The sequence below is a fragment of the Trachurus japonicus genome, chromosome 10, assembly GCF_045865225.1.
Source record: "Trachurus japonicus isolate A0001 chromosome 10, Traja_1.0".
Classification (NCBI taxonomy): Eukaryota; Metazoa; Chordata; class Actinopteri; order Carangiformes; family Carangidae; genus Trachurus; species Trachurus japonicus.
Genome location: NC_140916.1, coordinates 20235662 through 20258672, shown reverse-complemented (window position 1 = coordinate 20258672; position 23011 = coordinate 20235662). Strand labels below are relative to the sequence as shown.

The 23011-nt window shown below is 43.5% G+C and overlaps 5 protein-coding genes across 7 annotated transcripts; 2 read left to right on the top strand and 3 right to left on the bottom strand.

Annotated features, from left to right (window-relative positions):
- Positions 1–127: 127 nt before the first annotated feature.
- On the top strand, positions 128–1724 carry mrpl18 (mitochondrial ribosomal protein L18). Of its 2 annotated transcripts, none has more exons than XM_085789908.1 (4): positions 128–363; positions 464–632; positions 1251–1485; positions 1593–1724. In XM_085789908.1, exons 1-4 carry the CDS (start codon positions 276–278, stop codon positions 1668–1670), a joined length of 570 nt encoding a protein of 189 aa, XP_085646034.1. In that variant the 5' UTR covers positions 128–275; the 3' UTR covers positions 1671–1724. The 2 variants fall into 2 exon arrangements, with proteins under 2 accessions (XP_085646034.1, XP_085646033.1); XM_085789907.1 differs by having other exon boundaries at positions 134–363; positions 461–632.
- Positions 1725–2122: 398 nt separating this feature from the next.
- LOC146979891 (protein phosphatase Slingshot homolog 3) lies at positions 2123–12642 on the bottom strand. 2 transcript variants are annotated; one of them, XM_085789905.1, is made up of 17 exons: positions 12504–12642; positions 11227–11397; positions 9733–9770; positions 9442–9628; positions 8546–8661; positions 8353–8421; positions 7453–7518; positions 7109–7291; positions 6561–6654; positions 6335–6463; positions 6074–6120; positions 5762–5908; positions 4462–4662; positions 4102–4324; positions 3913–3996; positions 3701–3796; positions 2123–3514 (listed from the first exon to the last, which is right to left on the bottom strand). In XM_085789905.1, exons 2-17 carry the CDS (start codon positions 11272–11274, stop codon positions 3377–3379), a joined length of 1866 nt encoding a protein of 621 aa, XP_085646031.1. In that variant the 5' UTR covers positions 11275–11397; positions 12504–12642; the 3' UTR covers positions 2123–3376. The 2 variants fall into 2 exon arrangements, with proteins under 2 accessions (XP_085646031.1, XP_085646032.1); XM_085789906.1 differs by having other exon boundaries at positions 4105–4324.
- An 844-nt stretch (positions 12643–13486) lies between these two features.
- Positions 13487–17425, top strand: grhpra (glyoxylate reductase/hydroxypyruvate reductase a). The gene is made up of 9 exons (XM_085789919.1): positions 13487–13689; positions 13983–14113; positions 15048–15120; positions 15233–15349; positions 15488–15576; positions 15731–15832; positions 15958–16093; positions 16471–16601; positions 16717–17425. The coding sequence occupies exons 1-9, from the start codon at positions 13604–13606 to the stop codon at positions 16836–16838; spliced, it is 987 nt and encodes a 328-aa protein (XP_085646045.1). The 5' UTR covers positions 13487–13603; the 3' UTR covers positions 16839–17425.
- A 425-nt stretch (positions 17426–17850) lies between these two features.
- On the bottom strand, positions 17851–20074 carry LOC146979889 (zinc finger and BTB domain-containing protein 5-like). The gene has a single exon (XM_085789918.1). It carries the CDS (start codon positions 20026–20028, stop codon positions 17929–17931), a length of 2100 nt encoding a protein of 699 aa, XP_085646044.1. The 5' UTR covers positions 20029–20074; the 3' UTR covers positions 17851–17928.
- A 1113-nt stretch (positions 20075–21187) lies between these two features.
- Positions 21188–22054, bottom strand: tomm5 (translocase of outer mitochondrial membrane 5 homolog (yeast)). Its single transcript, XM_085789917.1, has 2 exons — positions 21816–22054; positions 21188–21496 (listed from the first exon to the last, which is right to left on the bottom strand). The coding sequence occupies exons 1-2, from the start codon at positions 21934–21936 to the stop codon at positions 21462–21464; spliced, it is 156 nt and encodes a 51-aa protein (XP_085646043.1). The 5' UTR covers positions 21937–22054; the 3' UTR covers positions 21188–21461.
- Positions 22055–23011: the final 957 nt, after the last annotated feature.

The window sequence follows — 23011 nt, the reverse complement described above, 5'->3', positions numbered from 1 at the left end:
TTATTGATTATAATAAATAGATGGGAAATCCCTCCATTCTTGATGAAGACGTGTAAGCGGAACTACAGTGCTTTAAGATGTTTCTATCAGTGCTGCTTTTGAAGTAACACGCAATAAACCGGATGTTGTCTGAATGTCAAAGATGGCGTCGGACATGTCACGCTGAGCAGCGGCTGCTCTGACAATGATATAACACAATATCAACATACTGTTGAACGTAGGGAGCTTTTAGTTTGTAGGGCAACCACCGCGGAGGAGAAGGAGGGGAGGAGGGGATGGCTCTGAGTGGATTAACCCGCTTTGGGCGTCAGTTCTTGGGTCAAATCCAGCGGTGTCGACCCGCTGGAGCTGCAAACCAGACAGGTGACTCACAGTACTCACAGGCAGGTGTTGTGGTGTTGTGGTTGTTTCCCTGTGTGTCAACGTGTAACAACACCGTGTTGTGTGTGTCCGTCCGCAGCAGCTCGGTGTCTCAGCCAGGCGGCCGCTCAGCCGGAGCCCCGAGAGGACGAGAATGAAGCCGTGAACCCGACGTTTGTGAACAGAAACCCCCGCAACCTGGAGCAGATGGCCCTGGCTGTGAAGGACCGGGGCTGGAAGACCACCTGGCCCCACCGCGAGTTTTACCACAGGTCCGTGTGTGTACGTGAGAGACAGAGACAGAGAGAGAGAGAGAGCAGGGAACAGTTATCTGAAAAAGTCACCTTCTTCTTAGATGAATTTCTCCTTGTTTTCATCAGTGTTTTAATTCAATATCAGAAATAAGCACTGCTTTGAGTTGATCACTGAAGTTGGTTTAAGATGTGCAAAGTTTTCATATAATGCATAACAGTGAAACAGTTTTTGGTATTGAACATGGATTTTTACTTTTAATTTTGCATACACATTTAAGATTTATATTATTTATTTTAAAAACTTCTATTACATATTATAGGCATAGATAATTCTCCATAAAGTGCTGAAAAACATTAACTTTCATGAGAATTTTTCAGGCGAACAGTAATTTTTTTTGTCTTTTTTGGGATGTTGAGGGTGATATCTTAAAATAGAGTTGCAGCAAGCCCCAGAATCTTTTTTTCCTGCCTTCCCCTATGTGTCAAGATATTCTCTGCCAAGTTTTATAGTTGTATGACTATAAAATATAGTTGTATGACTATTTATGCCTCTGTGTCTGTTTTTTTGCTTTGCCCCCTACTAGGTATATTCCATGCATGTTCTCATTTCCACTGTTTCTGTCTCTCTCTCCTCAGGTTGGTGTTTTTTCGCACCAACCACCATGTGACAGCACAGGTGTTCTCCAGCACTTCTCCTGTCCCAGTTTTGACCTGTTCTACCAAAGAGTGGGCGCTGAAACAGGAGCTGGTTTCCACGAGGTGTGTGGCAGCGTGTCAGGCGGTGGGCGACGTGCTGGCGCATCGATGTCAACAGGCCGGCATCACCAGGATGGTGTACAGGGCCATTCCTTGGGAGTACCGCTCTGATGCTGTGAGTACAGAAAAGTTTCTGATGGAGAATTTTTTTTTTTCGGTTTGTTTTATTTTTCTTTCACATGCTTCATGTTCATCATTTCCCTTTTTTTCTCTCTTTTATAGGTTCAGGCTTTCAGGAAAGGAATGAAGGACGGAGGAATCACGCTCAGTGAACCCAGAAGAAAATACATTGGGACCTAAACTTAGGTGTCATTCATTATATCTGTTGTTGTATTAAAATATCCCCTGTAACCCCCACCATATCTGCGTTGTGTTTATTATAACTGTACTGAGTGAATTACAATATAAAGATGGTTAGAATGAGCGCTGCAATGTCACTTATCCTTTTACTTTGTCATTTTTGATAAAATGTTTCTGATCCTAAGTGTTGTCTTATCTGGTGTTTAATTTCATCAAGAAGCAAATGGTTTGAGGATAATCATTTATTTTTCACTCATAGTGCTTGTTGTAAACAAGAGTGAGGTGCAGACAGTGGAAAGTTGTTCAACACAACAAGGCATAGAAATGTGGACTTCAGACTTTAGAAACTAGTCATTAACCATTTTGATCATAGTACAGCGTGACATTGGCTCAGGCAGTGGGAACAGTGTGTTGTGGGATTATAAAGTGCATGGGTTCTTTTCTTCTTTTAAATGGTGAACATGCAGATTAAATGTAAAGTAAGATGTAACCAGGGTTCATCAGGTTTTACCAGCATGAAATAAGAATTTTCCACATCAGCATCTGGTGATCATAAATCTGAAAGGAATGTATTGAATAATTTATCCATGAAATGTCCATATAAATACACGAGAAAACCCTGAACAATTTGCTCTCACAGGCAGGTATAAAAAAAAAAAAAAAACACACACACATAACATGCACCCAATTCATCAGCAATTGTGTGTCGGTACATATATAAACTGTATATATATCTGCATTATGCATACATGCAAATCCTTAGGAAGTCACATTTATACTGCAATCAAACCAAGTGAGAAACAATACAAGATACATACAATATTTGGCCACCACCTCGTAGTAAAAATATGAAAAACACCAGTCACGGAGTCGTATTTCATTCTCAGGTTGAAGGCACTCATATAGCCCTGGTGTTTAAACAGAATGAATCCAAATACAACAGGTGACTTTTTTTTTTTAACATACTGACTTGATGAAAAATTTTCATTTAAATATATATTCATTGGCACATTGGAATACATTGTTTGGCAAACAGGCTTTTGTCGTCACAAAACAGGTCCTAACTTGGTCCATAACATAATGCACAGCTTAGACAGTACAGTCCTCCCATCTGCGAGTAATGTACACTTGTTAAAACATAAAAATAAAATTCTAAAATGACATCTGATGCGCGAGAATGTGAAAATCCATCTACCTCTGACTGGCAGCATACAGTCTCAAATTTACAGAGAACAGTAATTGCATAGCATATCATCTCTAAACTGGTAATACAAGACTTTTAGAGGGGAAATGGTAAAAAGGGGAGCTTAAGGAAGAGGACACTACATGGAGGGAGAGGCTTCTACATCTGTCTGTGACAGGAGATGTTCTAAAAACACTGTATAAACCATAATAATACAACAATGTTTCAATCAAAATCCTTACGCTACTGATATTAACGCTGCAGCAGGATCCTTTCATAATTAGTTGATGACAAGAGAAATGCAATGAAAGTGCAATGATAATGACCTTCAAAATGTAAATTAAAACTTTCAGCATCAAAATAATGTGAACGGTTGGACTGAGTCAGAGCACAGCAGTGTATAAAAACCTTGGCATGTTACCAGAGACAAACCTTCAATTCTCATGTTGCAGACTTTTACCCCCAAACCATGTCTCCTTCACAGGACCCCCTCCCTTCCTGCTCTGTCATGTCCTCAGTCGTGTTAGGGTTTACTCTGACCTGCGTCTGGCAGGCTGCGCGGTTCAGGTGAAACATCCACGCACGCTCTCTGGTGAGTCAGACTTCGGCGCATGTTGCTTCGCTTCCTCGGCCTTGGAGACTGCCTCGGACTGCGGGGGAGCTTTGACAAGTATAATAAAGAAGCAAAGGAGTTACTTATAGAGTTGAACATGAGCACCGGGACTAGATCTGAGTAACGGATGGGCTGATTGGTGGAATATGAATTGGCAGATTTATTGAAAATCTAATATTAAGTGGTTAATTTTTTTTTTTGATATGAAACATGAAATACGTTAAGCTCAATCACCTGTTCACATCCCTTATCCTCATCATCCAGTTCACTGATGGACTGCATGAGGGAGAAGAGGTTCATCCTGCCGCTGCGATTAACACTCGAGGCAACCTGGAGATGAGACAGACAGATGACAAAAAAAACATCAAATAATTACGAAGGATACAGTTAAACGGGCAGATAGACATCATCTGCAGATTGTCTATTGTGTCATGCGACTTGCGTACCTTTTCTGGTTCATTTACAGTGATAACGGGATTGCCCTCTGGTTCCTGGCTGGTGTGAGACGTGGGAGCGGGTTCTTCAAACACCTGGTTGTGTTTGAAAAGATGAAAAAAAAAGTTGAAGCCATGAAGATTTAAAAACAAACAAACAAACAAAAAATCTGCTAATAAAATAAAATTGTTGTCACAAACTACCTCCACGTCTTCCTCTGATCCTTCCTTTTCATCCGGGCTGCCCAAATGTTTTTCATCAGGACTCTCTGCATCCACCTCTTCATCAAGTTCCTCATCCTCATCCTCATCCTCATCCTCTTCCTCTTCCTCTTCCTCTCCCGCCTTTCCTTCCTCCTTGCGCACTGACTTCTGCCTTTGGTCTCTCGACTTTCTCCTCCAAAGGTTGCTGTGACGCTGCTGGCTGCAATCATGAAAGGTACAGTCCTCACACGAGCCCGTAAATCAACATCAACAAAAAGTCAAACAGAGATAGTAAACAAGCAGAAAAAAAGTTGATATTTTACATTTCAGATCAGTATCTTTAAAAATGTGTCTAACCTTGCGTTGAGGATGCCATTGTAGGTCTGGAGCTGCTTCATGAAGCCGTCGTTGGGCTTAATGATGGACCGGCGCTCCCTGACGTAAGTCAACGCCACATCCAGGGGCCAGTGCTGCTGCTTCATGGCGTAGGCCATCACGGTGGACGCAGAGCGAGAAACGCCCATCTTGCAGTGCACCAGAACCGCCTGTCCACTCTTCCTGCAGCACACAGAGATCAGGAGAAGCTCACTCAGGGGTTTAGAGAGTTTGTTGTTGAGATGAGGCGTTGAGGTGGTGACAGTCACTGTTTCATAGTGTAATCCAAGGCTGCAGCTAGACAGCAGGTGGCAGCTCTGACAGCTATACTAATGAGTTGTGTTTCTACACAGGGCATGCAGAACATAAACCACTTCTTTTCAGTCTCATTCACAGATGTTCCTATGTCCTTGAAGAGCATATTAAAGGGATAGTTCATCCAAAATTCAAATTTCACTCATTATCTACCAGGGAGAAGTTTCAGAGTCCTCCGTGCCCAAAGTGTTGCTTTGCCGGAATCTCGCGTGATTTGCAGAGCGGAACTGGGAGTGAACTGGGTGTCAATGCAAATTGTGCGAGATTTGCACGGACACAGGCAAAGCAGTGAACTGAGCTTCCGCTACACACAAGCTTGAAATACAGACTTATTTAATTTTTTTCGGAACAATTTCTCATGTTGGGGCTTCAATACAAGAGGGACATTACAGACGAGCACTATGGAGGTATTTGGATGTTTTTTTGGTGTGTCTTTTTGGACAAAAAAAGTGAGCCCCGTTCGCAACCGTCATATGGACATGCAGTGCTGCACGGAGCCCCGCTGTAACGCCGAGAAGGCACGGAGGACTCTGAAACTTCTCCCAGCCCTTAGTCGACATGAGGGTGAGTAGATAATGAGAAATGAATGAAATTTGAATTTTAGGTGAACTATCCCTTTAATGTGCTTTAATACTCCAAGCTCTGGAGTTGTGATCGTCAGGGCAGCATGGGGAAGCAGAGAGTCCAAATGCAAAGCACTATTTTCGGATAATACAGTCAAGACGCTTCACAATTCAGTCTGAGCCTGTAGATATCGTTCACACAGCTTGAGCTGAGTGGAAATCTAAAGCTGCACTGGTGTGTGTAACAATGCAGGAGGTCATCATGGGCAGATTTACTGACTTTAAGTTCAATCAGAGCAGTTTCAAATGTATAAATGTTTGAATCTGGTAAATTGTCTATATGTGATGGCTGTTTGTTCGTCTCCAGTTGTAACCAACGTGTCTCTAATGTGTTTCAGGGCAACCTTGCTTGATCGATGAAGGTGTACGTGTCCGTCCAGTGGGGGAGCAGGTCGGTCGCCTCCACGTCATACACTCTGATGTTCATGTAAGTGAAGGATTCTGGGAAAAAGTTGTCGATCTCTCTCGTCACATTCAGGATGTAGCCGATACTGAAAAAAACATACAGACACAAACTTACAGAGGCACGGTGGTGACTCAGCAGAAAGACAATACACAATCCAGTGCTCAGTCTCCACATCATGAGACAACTGAAACTAGAGACAACAACAAGAATACACAGAGCCACGGAAAATGCTGCAGGTGAAAACACTGACTTGTTTTTCTGCAGCTCCTCAAAGTTAGCTGCGTTCCACTCGGAGCCCTGGAAACCAAAAGAGAGAGAGACGTTCAGTCGACAAAAAGAAAAGGGCCCGCACAGCCGTCCTCCCTATCACTGTCAACACACATCTCCCACAAAGAGGAAGTTACAGTCACATACAACATCCTGGTGAAAGCACACTTCCGTACATTTCCTGACCCAAGCACAAGAAAGGCCTCTCAAAATAAAAAGGTTAAAAAACAGGGCAATCGCTCACCAGATAAAGATAATCAAATATTTTGGAGGGTTTGTCCATTTGCGCCATGGTAACCAGGATCTCGTTGTCAATGTACTCCTTGTACGGTCTCATGTCGAAGCCTATCCTCGTCTCCAGGGCAGAGTGCACCTACGGCAGAGCAGAGGGAAGCTTATTTAACTCTGCCATCCTGCTCTTGTCGTCTTTATTCAGGCAGACGTCCTCTTCACATGTGCCCACATCTCACCATTTTAGATGTGAGGTTGTCCAGGTCTTCGGTCCTCATGATGTCTCGCAGGTGGTCTTTGATCAGCCTCTCGTTGGACATTCTGTCTGCAGAGCTTCACGTACAGGGAAAACAGATGATAACTTTTTATTTTATTTCAACATTTAAAGCGACAAACAGGGGAATTTAACTCACTTCATTTAATCAAGTACTAACACAGTTGTACTTGATGCTACTTAATACTATTTTACTACATTTCAGAAGGTAATTTGTCGATCAATAAGACTTCAGTATTCATTTTCAAAACGTACAAAACATAATAATATAACACTCATATGCTATTTAGCTATTTAGCTATTTATTTATTTGATATTCAGTTTTCTGTACTCCTCCTTATGTAGGATTTTGAATGTTGGACTAAATGTTGTGGGGCGTGTTGTATTTTTACTTTTACTACAATAAATATTTGTTCTACCTCTGGCAATGGAAGACAGTGCTTCAGTGCTTTACCAGGATAAAGGAGTAAGTAATAAACACTGATTTGACATTTAAACGGAACAGATGTTTACCTCTGCCCATTAATGTCCTTGCGGACTGACTCCAGGTCGTTCATGGCCTCCCATTCATTGAGGCAGAAGCGATCCGACTCGATGTACTTGTTGTAGTGCTGGGCCCACTCCAGGCCGCTGCCCGGGATCACCGCTGCCTTGACCGCCCGCTCGCAGCAGCCGTGCAAGACCTGCAGCACTGACCTTACAAAAGAGGGCAGAGAGTCAGGATGGTAATGTCACTACATGAAATCAAGGATAGTTAAAAAAAAAAAAAAAAAAAAAGCAGAGGAGCTCTTGATGAGTTACTGTAGGATGGACATTTATACCTAATGTTGTTACCATGGGGTTGGCATTTTACTCACCACATGGTCTGCATGGAGACAGGCTTAAAAATTCTGGTTTCTTCAGCTGAGGTCACACTAAAACCACTGTGAACAAAAGACACAAACATGAACTGCGATAATTAAGTCAGAGGAAGCATAAGACACGAAAGAGAAAAAGGGGAAGTCACAATGATAAGAAGCATTATGAGAAATGTTCCAAGTAGTGACTGACAATGCAGAGCAAGATTTTCAGATAGTGTACAAATAAAATATAAGGAGTGTGTGTGTGTGTGTGTGTGTGTGTGTGTGTGTGTGTGTGTGTGAGAGAGATAAATTAGCACATTCGGAGGTGTGATCCAGCCTGACGGGGGAGAACATGCTGGTGTGACATGGCAGCCGGTCAAAGACTCTTGTGTGACAATCAGCGTGTGACGGCAGATTAGTTAAAACACCGTAGTTGTCAGCAGAGCCGCCGCACCATGTGATCCTGACTGTTTTTAGACTTGCTAACTCTTAGTTTCACTGTGTTCCTCTCTACATCCTCATTAGTTGCCACATTTATGACGAAAACTGTGATGTGAGGGGGAAAAAAAATGTACTGACTGAAACTGAGCTGGAGTGAATTATTTTGGGGCTGTGGACTACAATGCAACCAGCAGCTAAACTCTCACTGACCTTTAAGCACCGACACCGAATGAAACCAACAATACCTCACTTCCAAAAACATATGACCTCTATGCTTATGTAAGGCTCTCAGTGAGGGATAGGAGCAGTTGCAATTCATGGAAAAATGATTTAACTCCATAAATAGTCATTACTCATTCTCATTATCTCTGGCCAGAATCCCAGACATCAAGCTGCACCGTCTGTGCTGCTGCCTCACAAATTCCCCGTTTCTTGGGCTTTTTTCAACACACAACATTTAAAAATGTCTCATACCCGTCTCCATCGAGATACACCTGCGTGTCGCTCCATACTGGCAGAACCAGGCCGATGGTGCACTGATCGCTGCAAAAGAGGCAGTAAGGACGTTTTAAAAGGTTCAGTCTGATCCTGGAATTGTTAATTGATCGGATATATTATCTTGTGCTCTCTTCGTGAAACAGTACGCCAGCATCTTGGTTACACTAACCTGTCTGAGTTGGGGAAATCCATGCCCAGCAGGATGCTCTCGTGCTTGCTGCCAAGGGTGGAAACGACGATCAGGTACCTGACTCTGACGGGGCTGGCCGACTCCAGCTGCACCGCCTGCAGCAGCGGGGAGAAGCAGCGAGACGACATATGAGACATTGAGAAAGGCAACAGGACTGATAGTCTGTAAAAAAAAAAAATCGGTAACACTTTATAATAAGTACACACTATTGAGCTTTAAATACTGACTTCATCACATGAATACTCATGAGTATGTAGTTTATAAACACAGTTATATAGTCTTACTCATCATTGATAAGAACTATCTGTATTAATAAACTACATACTAATGAGTATTCATGCGTTATAAATGATGAATTCAGTATTTATTAATGCTTAACTAATGCTCAATAGTGTGTACTTATAAAGTGTTACCAAAAAATCGATGTATTTTATCTTTCCTCTGATGTCTGGAGTTACGCAATAACTCAATAAAGCCGCTTGATAATACACAGGGCAAAATATCCTGTGCCATCTATTTCCTTTGGCCTTCCTGAGAAAATCAAATCAAGGAAGTCAGTGTTGTGTTTACAGAGAAACCCAGACACTGGCTAGAGTCCACTTAAAGGACCATACCTGTGTTTCTTTACACTTGTTTTTAGCCCATTGACTTGTGTGCTTAAATTGATTGAGAATTTTATTCCTGGGAAATTGATCACACTGAATTATCATGAGTGAACTCAACAACAACATACTGACGTTTTGACCTTTACCTGAGAAATTATTTCAACTGTCAAAAGACTATGTGTGTTTTAGGAGTCGGGTTTTCCTGCGTGATGTTTCCACAGGTTTTCCCGACCTGATTTGCAACGTGTGTGTGGAGACATGAGGCCTCACCAGCTTGACGCTGTCTTCTGGTCTGAGCTGTTCAATCATGGCGTGGAGGTGTCGGTGCCGCGTGTCTGACGCTCCGCCGCCCTGCTTCACGGGAGAAGTCTCAGTGGGAGACGTCTCCTCATGAGGACCCAGTCCCTCGCCCTCTTCCAGCAGAAGGACCGCCCCCTTCACAAGGGCAAAGCTCTCCCTGGAGGTCAACGGACAGTGAGTTAGTGCAACAATGCTGTTTTTTTTTTTCCATGTGTAAATTAAATGATGAAACCAGAGACAACATGGAGGATGCATTCCTACCTTTTCTGAAGTCTCCCTCTTCTTTGGAGGCTTTCATCCTTAGGAAATAAAATAAATCAAAGAGAGACTCAGACAGGAACACACAAACATTTAGCCCCTGTTGTATGTGTGTGTGTGTGTGTGTGTGTGTGTGTGTTGTTGTGCAAAACCTACATTATGCCATTTCACACATTTTTTTTTTTTTTACAAGTGATGTTGTTTATCTCTTTTTACCACAGTTATCAGGGTCTTTTCAATGCAGTCAAGCTGCAGAGTTTCTGTGTCAAGCTGCAGAGTTTCTGTGTCAAAATGATCATATGCCACATCCCAAAGAAAGTCGTCAGTAAATGTTGGAGCTGCACAACACTAATTACTGTAAGACAATGCCGCTCACTGTTTCTAATGTTCCCAAATGGGCACATTTCTAACTTGATGAAGACAAATGTGTTTAAACACTATAACAAGCTTTCTAGGGCATCGGTGGGAGTGTGTGTGTGTGTGTGTGTGTGTGTGTGTGTGTGTGTGTGTGTGTGTGTGTGTGTGTGTGTGTGTGTGTGTGATGTTTTTCCTGTTGCGAGTGTGAAACACAAACAACCGGAATAAAATTTCAGTCACTTTCTTGGGTGAAATGTGGTGCAACACAGATAAGGTGCAGTGGAAGACAGGCAAAAGGAGTGATATGTAAGTAGAGGGAAGCGGACACTACGGGGGGAAAGATAAAAACAAAGAGACTGGCAGAGCAGAGAAAAAGGAGGATATAGGGAGAAATTCAATAGAATAAGTGTAGGGGGTGGATTAGCACTAAGGGGTTACAGAGAAACAAACTTGAGACAGTAACGTTACCTGTTACGCAACTGACAAGTCCAGACAGAGTCAAGAAAAAAAAAACAGAAATTAAAGAGGAGAAGTGGGCAGGAGCCAGGAGAGGAACGATGAGGGTTTGAAGAAGAAGAAAAGGAGAGAACACAAGTTTAGATAGTAGAGTGATTAGATTCTGTGACAAAATATGCAAAGAAAATGCGACTTGGACCTACAGTCAGGTCCTCTGTGGTTTAAGAGAGAAGCAAAGCCTTTAACATGAAGTTAAATCATCTCAATGAAAGAATGAGAGAAGATAAAGTTACAGACAGAGGCTGATGATACAGTGTTTGTATGATTGTATGTATTTAGCTCCGGTGACAGTGATTCAATCAGTCTCCGACAACAAGGCTGTGATGAAATGCGACTGTGGTGACCATTCATCTATGGCATGTTTGCAATCACATCCCTGGCAACAGCTCTAAAAACAAAACAGCCTAATTATCATTTAGGCAAATACACTGATCATATCCACAAACGGGACAGATTCAGGAACAACTGCTGAGATGCAAAGGTCCCAACAAAAAAACAGCTCACACCGTTCTGAATCACTCTCACTGAAGCAAAGTGTAAACAATGATTTGTCTGAGGATATGATGCAAAATGCCTGACTTGTTTGCGTATGCGACGAGGTGTGTGGGGATGAGCGAAACTCACCGGAGCGGCGGCGAGGGATGGGAGCCTGTGCAGGGTCAACAGAGCCATTGCACATTAGATGGTCTACCTCCAGTAAACCTGCTGCTGCTACTGCTGGCAGGCTCAGACAGGCTCTGCAGGTTCCTCAGCCAGAAGCGTGTAGTGGGCGGAGCAAATACTGGTGGTTTTCTTCTGGAGCGACACACGAATATTTGGGTTTGATTACACCAAATAAATAGGCTTTGTATTAGAGATAAAGAAGGCCGAGGACACCCAGGTGTTTGGTTCAGGGTGTTGCATAATCGGGAGGGAACAGTTTTCAAAATCATTTCATAGTTTAATCTAATGGAGGTGGCCTTAGGCAACAGGAGGGTACACAACACACATACCATGAGTTACATACAGTACTAGATTTTGCCTTAGCTCTGGTTTGCACTAGGCCAAACTTGCTTGATGACTTAGTAGATGTGTTTATTACATAGTTGTGATGAAGTACTTTGACTTGTTTGTTATTCACCTTATAAAAGCAGTGTTAAGTAAACATTTTATCCACTTCCGTTAAGATATAAAGCCTTTTTGAATTCCATTTTAAGAAGATGTCATAAGAATATTTTAAAGTTTATGTTATGCACATAGTAGAAAAAATGCAAATAGTCTAAACAGAAATGAAACTGCACTGGCAGTACGCCAAACATTTATTATTAGTAGGTTATAGCTGTTATGTAATAACCCAACAGATAATCCAGGAAGACAGTAAAACATTTACATAAATAAAAGATTGAAGACTAAAATGATATGTACTTAATACCTGCATTTAAGAATGTGCCTCAAATCATTATCAAAATAAAACCAAGAAGAAAACCAAGAATAAGAACATTTATGTAGTTTAGCACATATTTAATACAGGTTATAATTGGATCTGGCCATCACAGGTTTTGTGGAGTGTGTTCACACCACTGTGGTGACGCCTGCGTTATATGACAGCAATTCCGTGATAAGGCTTCAGCTCGTTGCACTGCTGGATCCTACTTTACTTTATATCCTCAACCAGTGAAGGAATCACAGCCGAGTGATTTGCTCCTGTCTGTCTGCTGAGCAGAAAACACAGTCGCGCTTCGTTACTGCACCAAACCACAGACAGCAGCAGCAGCAGCAGCAGCAGCAGCAGAGACAGTGAAGCCTTTACAGCCAGTCGGAGCTAACAGCTGACCGCTGCCCTGGCTGAAGGCTGCACACACACACACACACACAGCACGGGTAAATAATTCAAAACTCCCAAAACAAGACAAACTTCTCACCTTTTCCAGACCGGGCTCCCGCTCCTGTATCCTGCTCTGGGGACGACTAGTTTGGAGCTCCTTATTCCGCCCTTTGTTGTGTTTCGAGCAGCAGGGAGAGGACTTCACCATCTACAGCCCAGCGCCTTCCCCAGCCGAGAGCACCGTGTATGGGAGGTGACCGCGACGTCACGACGCACGCAACCGTTAACGTGGGGGGGGGTAGAAAATAGAAATAAATCATGTTTCTTATTATATGCTGGCTGCTAGTGCTTGTAAAATCCCTTTCAGACCCTGTCAGTGTTATATTGTATACTATTTGATTACTGTATTACTCCATATATCTATGTAAAACTTATTTTAACATTACAAGCAGTTGACATCCTCTCCGATGTAATGTGACAGACTCAATCCATAGGCTGTTAATTCATAATTTTTGTTTTAATATGTAACATCTTAATTTATCATGTAAAATAGTTTTGCAGTTAAATTATAAAGTTCATAAAAAATATAATAAGCTACTGTACTTGAGTAGCCTTACATTACAGCTTTCAGGGTTGAATCTTTTCAATGCGCATGCGCCGCGCGGCCATCGGCAGGAGTTTGTCCGCTCCTTCTCTTTTACACGAACCCAGGAAGCAGAATCCGAGACTTGTCAACATGCCCTTACTAGGATGAGATGAGGAGAGAGATCACAACTTGTTCCCAAATTAATACATAAAGAAAACAGTTGATCGGCGCAGATCTAAGTCTCACTGAACTGATAACTAATTACGTCTAATTGATTTAACCTGTTATAGCCGCTTTTACTCTGACAGCCTCACCGACAGCACGGCAGACGCGACATAAGTTTTATTTTTATCCCGGACATTTCATTTGATCTGATTTGCGCAGAAAACACGTCAATCAGTGACAAAGATAACAGATCAGACCCACCCACCCATTTAAAGTAGCTACAGCTACGCGCAAGCGCACTGACGTAAAATGAAAGTACTTCCTGGTGTGTGTGTGTGGAGGGGGCATGTGAAGTAAACTGCCTTTACAGTGAGCGGTGCAGGCACTGAAGGTAAAAACAGCTCAAGTACTGTATCCTCCTCAGGATCTAGGCAGTGACACGTGGGATGAAAGCAGCTGGAAAACTCATGAAGGTTTTCGTGACGAGGCGCATCCCGCAGGAGGGGATGAAGATCCTGTCAGCGGCCGCAGAGTAGGAACTAGTCCTGACATTGGCTAAGTAGTTGTGTTTAACAGGCGTGTGTGTGTGTGTGTGTGTGTGTGTGTGTGTGTGTGTGTGTGTGTGTGTGTGTGTGTGTGTGTGTGTGTGTCCTTCACAGCAGCCACTTCTGCAACCAGGGTCTACATATTTAACCCTTTGACCTTTTAGAGTAACACACACACACTCCACCACAGTTTCCCATCAGATCTGATGCTTTTTTGTCTAAATCAGCCTGTGCACCTGACCGACAGCCACCATGTCCCTCTGTGTCTCCACGCAAACAGCTGTGAGGTGTCTCTGTGGGACTCGGATGAACCTGTGCCCAAAGCGGAGCTCCTGAAAGGAGTGCAGGGAGCTCACGGTCTGCTGTGTCTGCTGTCGGACAAGATCGATGCCGAGGTTCTGGATGCTGCAGGTAACTCCTCATCTACTCATCTGTGGGATCAGTTGACTGTAAGATCCATCCACTATCAGTATCAGACTTGTGTCTTTCAGTCTTCCACTACTTTATTATTAGCTATTTACTCTGTTTGTATTTCTTGTTGTGGTATGTTGTGACTGGTTCTGTGAGAGCAGTTGACCATATCTGAATTTCCCTTGGGATTAAAAGTACATAATCATCATCATCAGTATTGGTTTCCAAGGAGAGCTAGGTCTTTTCAAAAATTACATTTCAAAGTACTTGCACATACAGTAATGAGCATATATTTTACTTTTCACTACACCACATTAATTTAATAACTTCAGCTGCCACTTCCTTTCAGGTGTCGATGATAATATAAAATACAATCCACCAATAAACAACGACCATATTTATTACCCTGGGGGAAATCGACAAGCTGCCCTGCTGCATATAAAGTAATTAAGTACCCACATTTGTATTTTGCAATATTAAAGTGGTGTACATATGTTGCTAGGTTATAATTATCAGAATATTACACTGCTGTAAAACAATACAGAAATTGATCGTCCTGTATAAAGAGTAGTTTTATTTCAGGTACCTTCCATAAACGGATACATATGCTTCAAATTGTACACACCCAACTTTAATTAGTTTTGTATGGATACATGATGCTATCGATCATTATCAGCTCATTGTTTAATCCACTTGTTGTGTAAACTTTAAAACATATCAAACAGTACAGACAAAGGGACTTTTTTCTTTACCTTGACATGTTTCAACGGCTACACGCAGTCAGGAAGACTGTTTGTCCTTTGTCTGTTTAAAACAAACAAAAACTCTAAATGAAAACAAGAAGACAAAATGAATGTAGTCACCAAACAGTAGTACCAGTCTATTTGTGTGTGTCTAGATTTCAGTGTTTCAGCTCTTCTCTGTCTGATCACAGGGCCGAACCTGAAGGTTATCAGCACCCTGTCAGTGGGGTTTGACCACATGGCCATCAGTGAAATAAAAAAACGGTAGGTTGCATAATAAAGCTCATTTAGCTCATATACTTAAGAAACCAACCTTTAACATGTAAGATGAAGTGCCACGTGGCCTATAAATGACACTGCTGTGTGTTTTCTGCAGTGGGATACGTGTTGGATACACTCCAGATGTGCTGACTGATGCCACAGCTGAGCTGACTGTAGCTCTGCTGCTCGCCACCGCTCGCAGACTACCAGAGGGAGTGGAGGAGGTCAAAAAGTCAGTCTCACCAAGTTACACATTTACACCTTATCAGTGTTTTCTTTCATTGTCATTGTACATCTGTAACTTATAAACAAAGAGTATAAAGTAATTGCCTTAATTAAGCCTCACACTGTTCCTCTGGTCCTCCCCCAGTGGCGGCTGGAGCTCGTGGAAGCCTCTCTGGCTCTGTGGTTACGGTCTCTCTGGCAGCACAGTGGGAGTCATCGGACTGGGACGTATCGGTGAGGCTTTCTGTTGTTGCTCCATTTGCTTTGGCATGTGACTGAATCCCGGAGCCAAATCCCAGGCTGACATATCTAACCAGCGACATGTGACCCGCATGGTTTGTGACCTGTGGGTAAGCGCATAGCGGATTGTGATTGTGTTTGTGTTCAGGTATGGCCATTGCTCAGAGACTTATGCCCTTTGGAGTGAAGAGGCTGCTGTACTCTGGGAGAACTGCCAAATCCTATGCCGCAGAGGTGCGTGGAGAGTTTGGTAAGCAAGAGGACGGGTCAGAGGGCGTAAAAATGTAATATCATATCGTTGTCCAACAAAAATAAGGGCTTTTGAAGGCTTATCTGATTCGTCTCCTCCCCGTCTCTTTTTCCTCTGTCCATCAGTTCCTCTGGACACACTTGTGTCTGAGAGCGACTTTATAGTTGTTTCCTGCTCCCTGACACCGGAAACCCAGGGGCTGTGTGACAAGGCCTTCTTCAGCAAGATGAAGAATACGGCTGTCTTCATCAACTCAAGCAGGTAAAACCTCCAAAGCATCACAAAGCGGAGTGAGAAAAGCATCAGTTTGGATGTACAGTGGAGAAAATAAGTATTTGATCCCCTGCTAGTTTTGGCCCTTATTTCACTAAATTAAATTATACCCTTTATATGATGATATTATTTCTGGATGTTTTATTGATATGCTGTCTCTTTCTGTTGAAATAAACTTACCATAAAAACTACAGACAGTGCATTATTTTGTAGGGGAGCGAAGTTGCAAAATCAGCAGGGGACCAAGCAATTTCCCCATTGTATATACACTCATGGACTTCTTAATGGCTGTAGATGCTTCTCATGCATCTTCTGACAACATAGAGTAATGTGGAAATACATAATGAGGTGAGTTGTTGTTTCAGGGGGGCTGTAGTGAACCAGGAGGATCTGTACGAGGCTTTGAGCAGCGGTCAGATTGCTGCAGCCGGACTGGATGTCACGACACCTGAGCCGCTCCCGACAACCCACCCTCTCCTCACACTGAAAAACTGTGGTGAGTATATGTAATATCTAAAAAATATCTTCTTCTTTTTTGTCTCTTTTCCCACTTTGCCTCCTGATTTCATTTGCCAATTCTTTTATTTCCTCTCCTCCCCTCTCTTGTGAAGTGGTGTTGCCGCACATCGGCAGCGCCACCTACTCCACCAGGGGCATCATGTCGGCCTTGGCAGCGCGAAACCTGCTGGGTGGTTTACAGGGCACGGAGATGCCCAGTGAACTCACCATGTAGAGACCTGAAGCCAAGCCACTGTGCCTACTGCCTCCTCTGGTGCTGTGTGGATATCACTGGTCTGATAACGGTCTCTGGTGTGAGATCAAAGCAGCCAGGGGATGAAAAGAATAGAAAAAATATATACTAATTTAGCTCAGATATTCTCAGATGTGTTTACATCGATTCTTAACTTGGTAGTTTATTTCAACCTGTCACAGGTAGACAGAATTGCACTTTCAAGCAGAGTGAGTGTTTTTGAGGAAGGGAATGCTCAGCTCAAGGTTCAGTCACTTCATGTTTCAAGTTCATGAAAGAAAAAGAGGATAATGAATAAACTGTGAACACTCCCTAACCTTAGTCCTTATCAAAAACACTCTGTACATGCCTACTTTATTGTGCAGTTGCCATTGAACTGTAAAAACCATCTCACTCCATAATTTGCATTAAAATGTTTCCTTAAAGATAAAATCAGTGGTTTATCTCATTCTGCATGCAGTGCCTGTTGATCTGTGCTTTATTCTAACAATAAGGATCCATGTCTTTTGTGCAACACTCCAGTTTGGCTTGGAATAGAAATTTACTTTCTGATTAAAACTGATTTGTAGAAATATAAAAATGTGGGGCGTCATTTAGCTCAGTTGGTACAGCAGGTGCCCAATATGCAGAGGTTATAGTCCTCGCTGCAGCCGGCCCTCTATCAAAACCATACAGTCTATATAGCATATCATTCCCCCTCTCTCTTCCTCCCATTTCCTGTCTCTCTCTCGACTATACTATTGATTACAGGCGAAAAAATAATATAAAAACGTGTTCATTTGTTCTAAAAGCAGATTTGAGATCAATAAAAATCAGCAAGTGCATTATTTATTCTCATCAGTCCTCCAATCATGATAGAAACCATGTTTGAGAATAGTTTTAGTGCATTTCACATGTGATGGCTACATAATGTTTCAATTGTCACAGCATGGTTTACATTTTTTTTTAATAACTTTATAACATTTGCAAATGGACTTTGATTTCATGGGACATAAAATTAAAAAAATTGAATTGATACCCTGTTTGGGATTCATTAATAATAATATCCACAGGTTTATGTAAGACCAAGAGGTCAGAGCAGAGCGTCTGTGAATGACTGCTCGTCTTTCCAGTTCAGACAGGTGTTCTTCGAGTGCTTGTAAAGATGGGAGGACTGGCTGAAGCGTTTGCCGCACTTAGGACAGGGATAGGGTTTTTCTCCCGTGTGGACGCGAATGTGCTTCTTACAGTCGGTCAGGTTCATGAAGGTCTTGCAGCAGATGTTGCAGGCGTACTTCTTCTCCCCTTCCACTAACAGCACGTGGTCCTCAGCGGCTGCTTTCTTGCACTTGGACAGAACGTCGTCCGAAGCCCTGGTCAGACTCGGCCGGTCGGCGGCGTCCCCGGGGGACGAGGACGGATCGGCGCCCGCCTCCGACCCGGGCGGCACTTTCGGGGCGATGCGACGGAAGGTTGTCGCCCCTGAGCTCTTCCCAACTCTAGAGGGCTGGACGATGGAGGCCTCCAGAGTGAGACCAGGCGTGATGCCGCTCAGAAACCCTGTCAGTGTGTTCTGAGTGGGTTGCAGGATGAGCGTGTCGCTAAACCCGGGGCTTTGAGTGGGGAGAAGCTGCTGCAGAGGGACGGATGTCACTGGGAAAACAAGGGAGGAGGAGGGATCGGAGGACTGAGCGGAAGGTGTACTATTTGCTTCTTCTGAGTCGTGGAACGGTTCGTCTATGTCGTCGGGAGCCGCGGGAGCTTTGCTGGCGGCGGCGGCGGCTGCGGTGGCGGCAGCTGTGAGGCTCGCCAGGCTGTCTTCTTCTTCCAGAGCTCCCATTACACTTTCAGCACCGGGGTTAAGGAAGCAGGAGAAGGCCAGCTCCGACAGGCTGTCCAGGCCTTCGCCGTCTACAGAGTCCTCGCCTAAGCCTCCATCCTGTCCGTGTGCATGATCGGTGTGAAGGTCTGCACACAGCGGAGACTGTAGAGAGCCACCGCCTCCCTCTGTGGCTGCCGTGTCCGTTTTCTCATCGTTTACTTGTGCGTTCAAATCGTCCATGCAGTCTTGTTGCGCCGGAGACGGAGGAGAATCTAAATCTGGGGAATATGTGCTTAGATTTTCCTTCTTCACCTCAACCACCTCCATCTTTAGCTCCGTTCCATCCTCCTCTCCTTCTTCTCCCACCTTTACCTTAACCACCGTGTCTCCACCTGTATCTCTACTCTTCTCCCACGCGCCCACGCCTCCCGTGCTGCTGCTGTCCGACTGGCTCGGCAGCTGGACTTCCTCTGACTCTCCCTTGGTCGCTCCGTATTTCTCCTCCACCTCCTCGCCCTGGTTCTCCCATAGTCCGTCGGTCGTCTTCAGGCAGTCTGGGGACTGTAGATCTTCTCCCCCGTCCTCTGCGCTGACGGTGCTCCTGCTGGTCACGGTCGGTGAGCACTCCTTGTAGCTCCCTCCAGACAGCCTGCAGCTTCTCTTCCTGCCACTCAGCCGGTCTTCTTGTGACTTTCTTTTACATCTGGATGGAGCTGCTGCTGCTGCTGCTGCTGCTGCTGCTGCTGCACCCTGCTGTTCACCGCTGACTCCCCTCCTCGCCCTCTGGTCCTCAACTCCACCTGACTGGCTCACCTCAACTCCCACTTCCTCTTCATCCACGTCCTCCTCCATAGCAGATGTCACCTGTTGAAGCATGGGTGACCTTTCTGCCTGAGAGGGGGGGCACTGCTGCTGCTGCTGCTGTTGCACTGACCTCCATCCTTTAGGTGCTGAGGATGGGAAGTTTTTCCTGGACAGGTGGAGCTTGCACGCCTTCACCACAGTGTTAAGGTGCAGGTGTGAGGCTGCCAACAGCACATCCATGGCATTAGAGGCCCCGAGAGAGAGGGTGGAGGTGTAGATCATCTCCAACAGGGTGGAGAAGGCTTCGGGGGTCACCACCTCTGGATCTAGCTCTATCACGCTGGGGCCTCCGCCTTCGCCTCTGTCGACTCTCACTCCTCCGATCTCATCTGCGCCGTCACTGGAGCTCAGAAGAGCCCTGAAGTGGGAGCTGCACGCTGCCAGGATGGAGCCGTGAGCCTGGAAGCTCTGACCTCCCACCACCACCACACAGTCACACAGCTGAGCATGGAGCCGCTGGTGGTTGAGCTGCTTGAAAATGTGCTGGAAATGACCTGGGAAATCCATGATGTGGTTCAGTCAGTGTGGTTGTTCACTCTTTGATGTGCTGCTGCTGCTGCTGATGATGATGGTGGAGCACTAACACAGTGAAGGCCATTGTCAGAAACTGCCCAGCTGCTCAGGAACTGGACACGCCTCTCCTCTTTATCCGAGTCCCATCGGTTTTGAACGGCATCAGGCAGACCGGACCCTGACTCATTTCACAGCAGCCTACCTCCGTTGTGGTGCACGGTGGTTCATTGTCCGCTGCAGCCCGGTTTCCTGAGGGATGCTCTGGAGTATGGGCGGGCCTGGTCCAACAATAACGCGGAAAGATGCGACGCCGGCTTGGGCTTTGTCTCCGCGGACAGTCCGCTGTATCCGCAGCGGCTCCTCTGCGGCTGCAGCTCGGACACAATACCCAGCCTTGTTGTTGTGGCCCTTTACACTTGACTCTAATGTGTCTGCTACACAGCGCTCATACAACCAGACTTACATACAACCAGCATCGATGGTCGACGTCGGTCTCCATCACTTTACTCTCGTCTATCCTCAGAATAAAACACTGCCCCCAGCTGGTGGTTTTAGGGAAGTACACCTCAGCTGTTCTGTGACGCTCAGCTGAATTAAAAAAGATTTTTTTCACCATTTAACCTCTGTCAGTCTAATACAGTGTAAAGGAAACTCTTTCAAATATGCTTAAGTTAAATTAAAAACGTTTCTGACATGTTAATTTCTCAGACAACATCACAGGTTCATCACTCTAGTAAAACATCTTATGTAAAACATGTTATATGACCATTTTGTTGTCTGTGAATTAAGAGTGCTAGTAAGCTTTGGCAAGCTGGCAATTAATGATCTTTGTATCTTTCTAAATATGAGGAGGACTTAGTGAATCTCTAATTAAGAGAAAGGGAAAACTATTTCTCAATATTTCTTTGCAGAAATGAAATGCATGCAGTGCATTGAAACTAAGAGCTCTACACTTACGGTAAACTGTCTTTTGCAGACCTACAGTACTAGGATGATGATACACATTACTAGCATCAAGACAAACACAGCAAGTCATCCGCTGTGGGTGAGTCAGTTATTAAGTGTAAGGATGTATCATGTTCACCAGTGATCAAATTATATATAAAATACAACCAAAATGATGAATAATTCCTGGCAGATTAAACATACGGTAGTTTCATCTTTAATGTGTGATAAAGCAGCACGTTATCAAACAGCCCATTCAACAATGATCACAATGTATTTAACAAAAAGAGGACACAATAAGAAACAAGACTAGAAATGAGAGCAAATGTTGTTTTCTCCGGTGCAGTGATGGACAGACACTAGACGTCTCCCACAGGGTGTACCGTCGTGGCCCCAGGCGTCTGCTCATGGTGATGGTCCACACTGACTCTGGTGCAGCAAACTCCCAGTGGATGGATGGAGGAGTGAACCAGACACCCCACTCATATGCTGTCCAGCTTCTTTAACACATATGGAGCTGTGAGCACAGAGAACACACACATTATTATTATTATCATTATTATTATTATTATCAAGGACCTCCTAATGCAGCTTTGCATGTAGACAACATCTATAGTGTGTAAAATAGGCCTATAGTGACAATCATGGCATATTGAATCCTCTGTATGTTTAATGACAGCTATTATAATATTGATGTGATGCTACATCCTAGAAAACTACATTTCACTGAGCTGTTGACGCATCAACATGACAAATAAGTACGCGAGAAACCCTCCTCACTAGTGTCCGTAGTGTCAGTATTTGGCTAAATGTCAGTGTCACCTGTCTGTACTCACTGGCTCTGAGAAGGGCAACGTAAATCAGGAAGTTTCTCAAAGATGAGATCACGTCTTGTCGCATTTTCTTCTTCATCTCCTCCGGGTCCATTTTGGGTCCGAGTCCTTCCAGTTTGAACATCGTCGCTGTGGTTTTTGATCGGGTTTTATCTAAACAAGCCGCCTTCGCTGGTAGCAATTTTTCACCGTTTCGGGAGCATGGATGTTGTAATCTAAACCGGAAATACGTAAGGCGGAAGTGACGGCGTCGACGGCACGCACCGAGGGACATACCGCACGAAGACACCAGAACGCAAGAATTTAATCTGGCACTTACAAATGTAATAATTGGAATAGTATTAGCCAATATAGGCTACTTATTATATTATAGCTTATAATATTATTTGAGTTTTTAATTTTGAAATGATTTTAAGAGTATAATTATTATTTATTAATAATCTCTCCTTGAATAATCAGTTTCTTTATGTTGTAGTTTATTATTGTGTTAGTCAAGGGAGGAAAAGCTGTAAACAAAGCGTATTAAATCAGTCACATTCGGCTTAATGGTGCATGCTACATAAATGATAATATATATGTGACTGAGAAGTGAGACATATTCTATTGCAGTAGACAATAACTACAAAACATTAGGCTACTTGAAAATCAGCTTTTGATATTGTCAAATCAACCCAGGGAACACTTGGCCAAATATGTGCACTGCTCCCACTGACCCTCTGGACATTTGTGTAAAAACAAACTGATTCACATTTGACACAGGACAGGTAGTTGGCCCACCCTACTACTACTACTACTACTACTACTACTGGGCTGCTAGCCCACTACAAATAATAATAGTAGTAGTTATAAGCATAATTATAATAATTATCAGAATAATCCATTATTATTATTATTATTATTATTATTATTATTATTATTATTATTGTTATTATTTGTAGTATATAGCCTAACACATCCCGTTAGACTTCATAAATAAAATAAAGGTGAAGTCATTATGAATAAAGGTGAATAAAGCGAAAATAAAAAAACAAAACAAAACAAAAAAAACATTCCTGACACCATAATAATAGGAAATTTTATTAATATTATTATTATAACTTGGCTATTCTTCTTCTATAGAAAATGCTCATTATCATCATTATTGTCTTATTTTCATTTGTATTAGATGTAACTAAGTGACCTTGCGGAGGAGGGGTAGA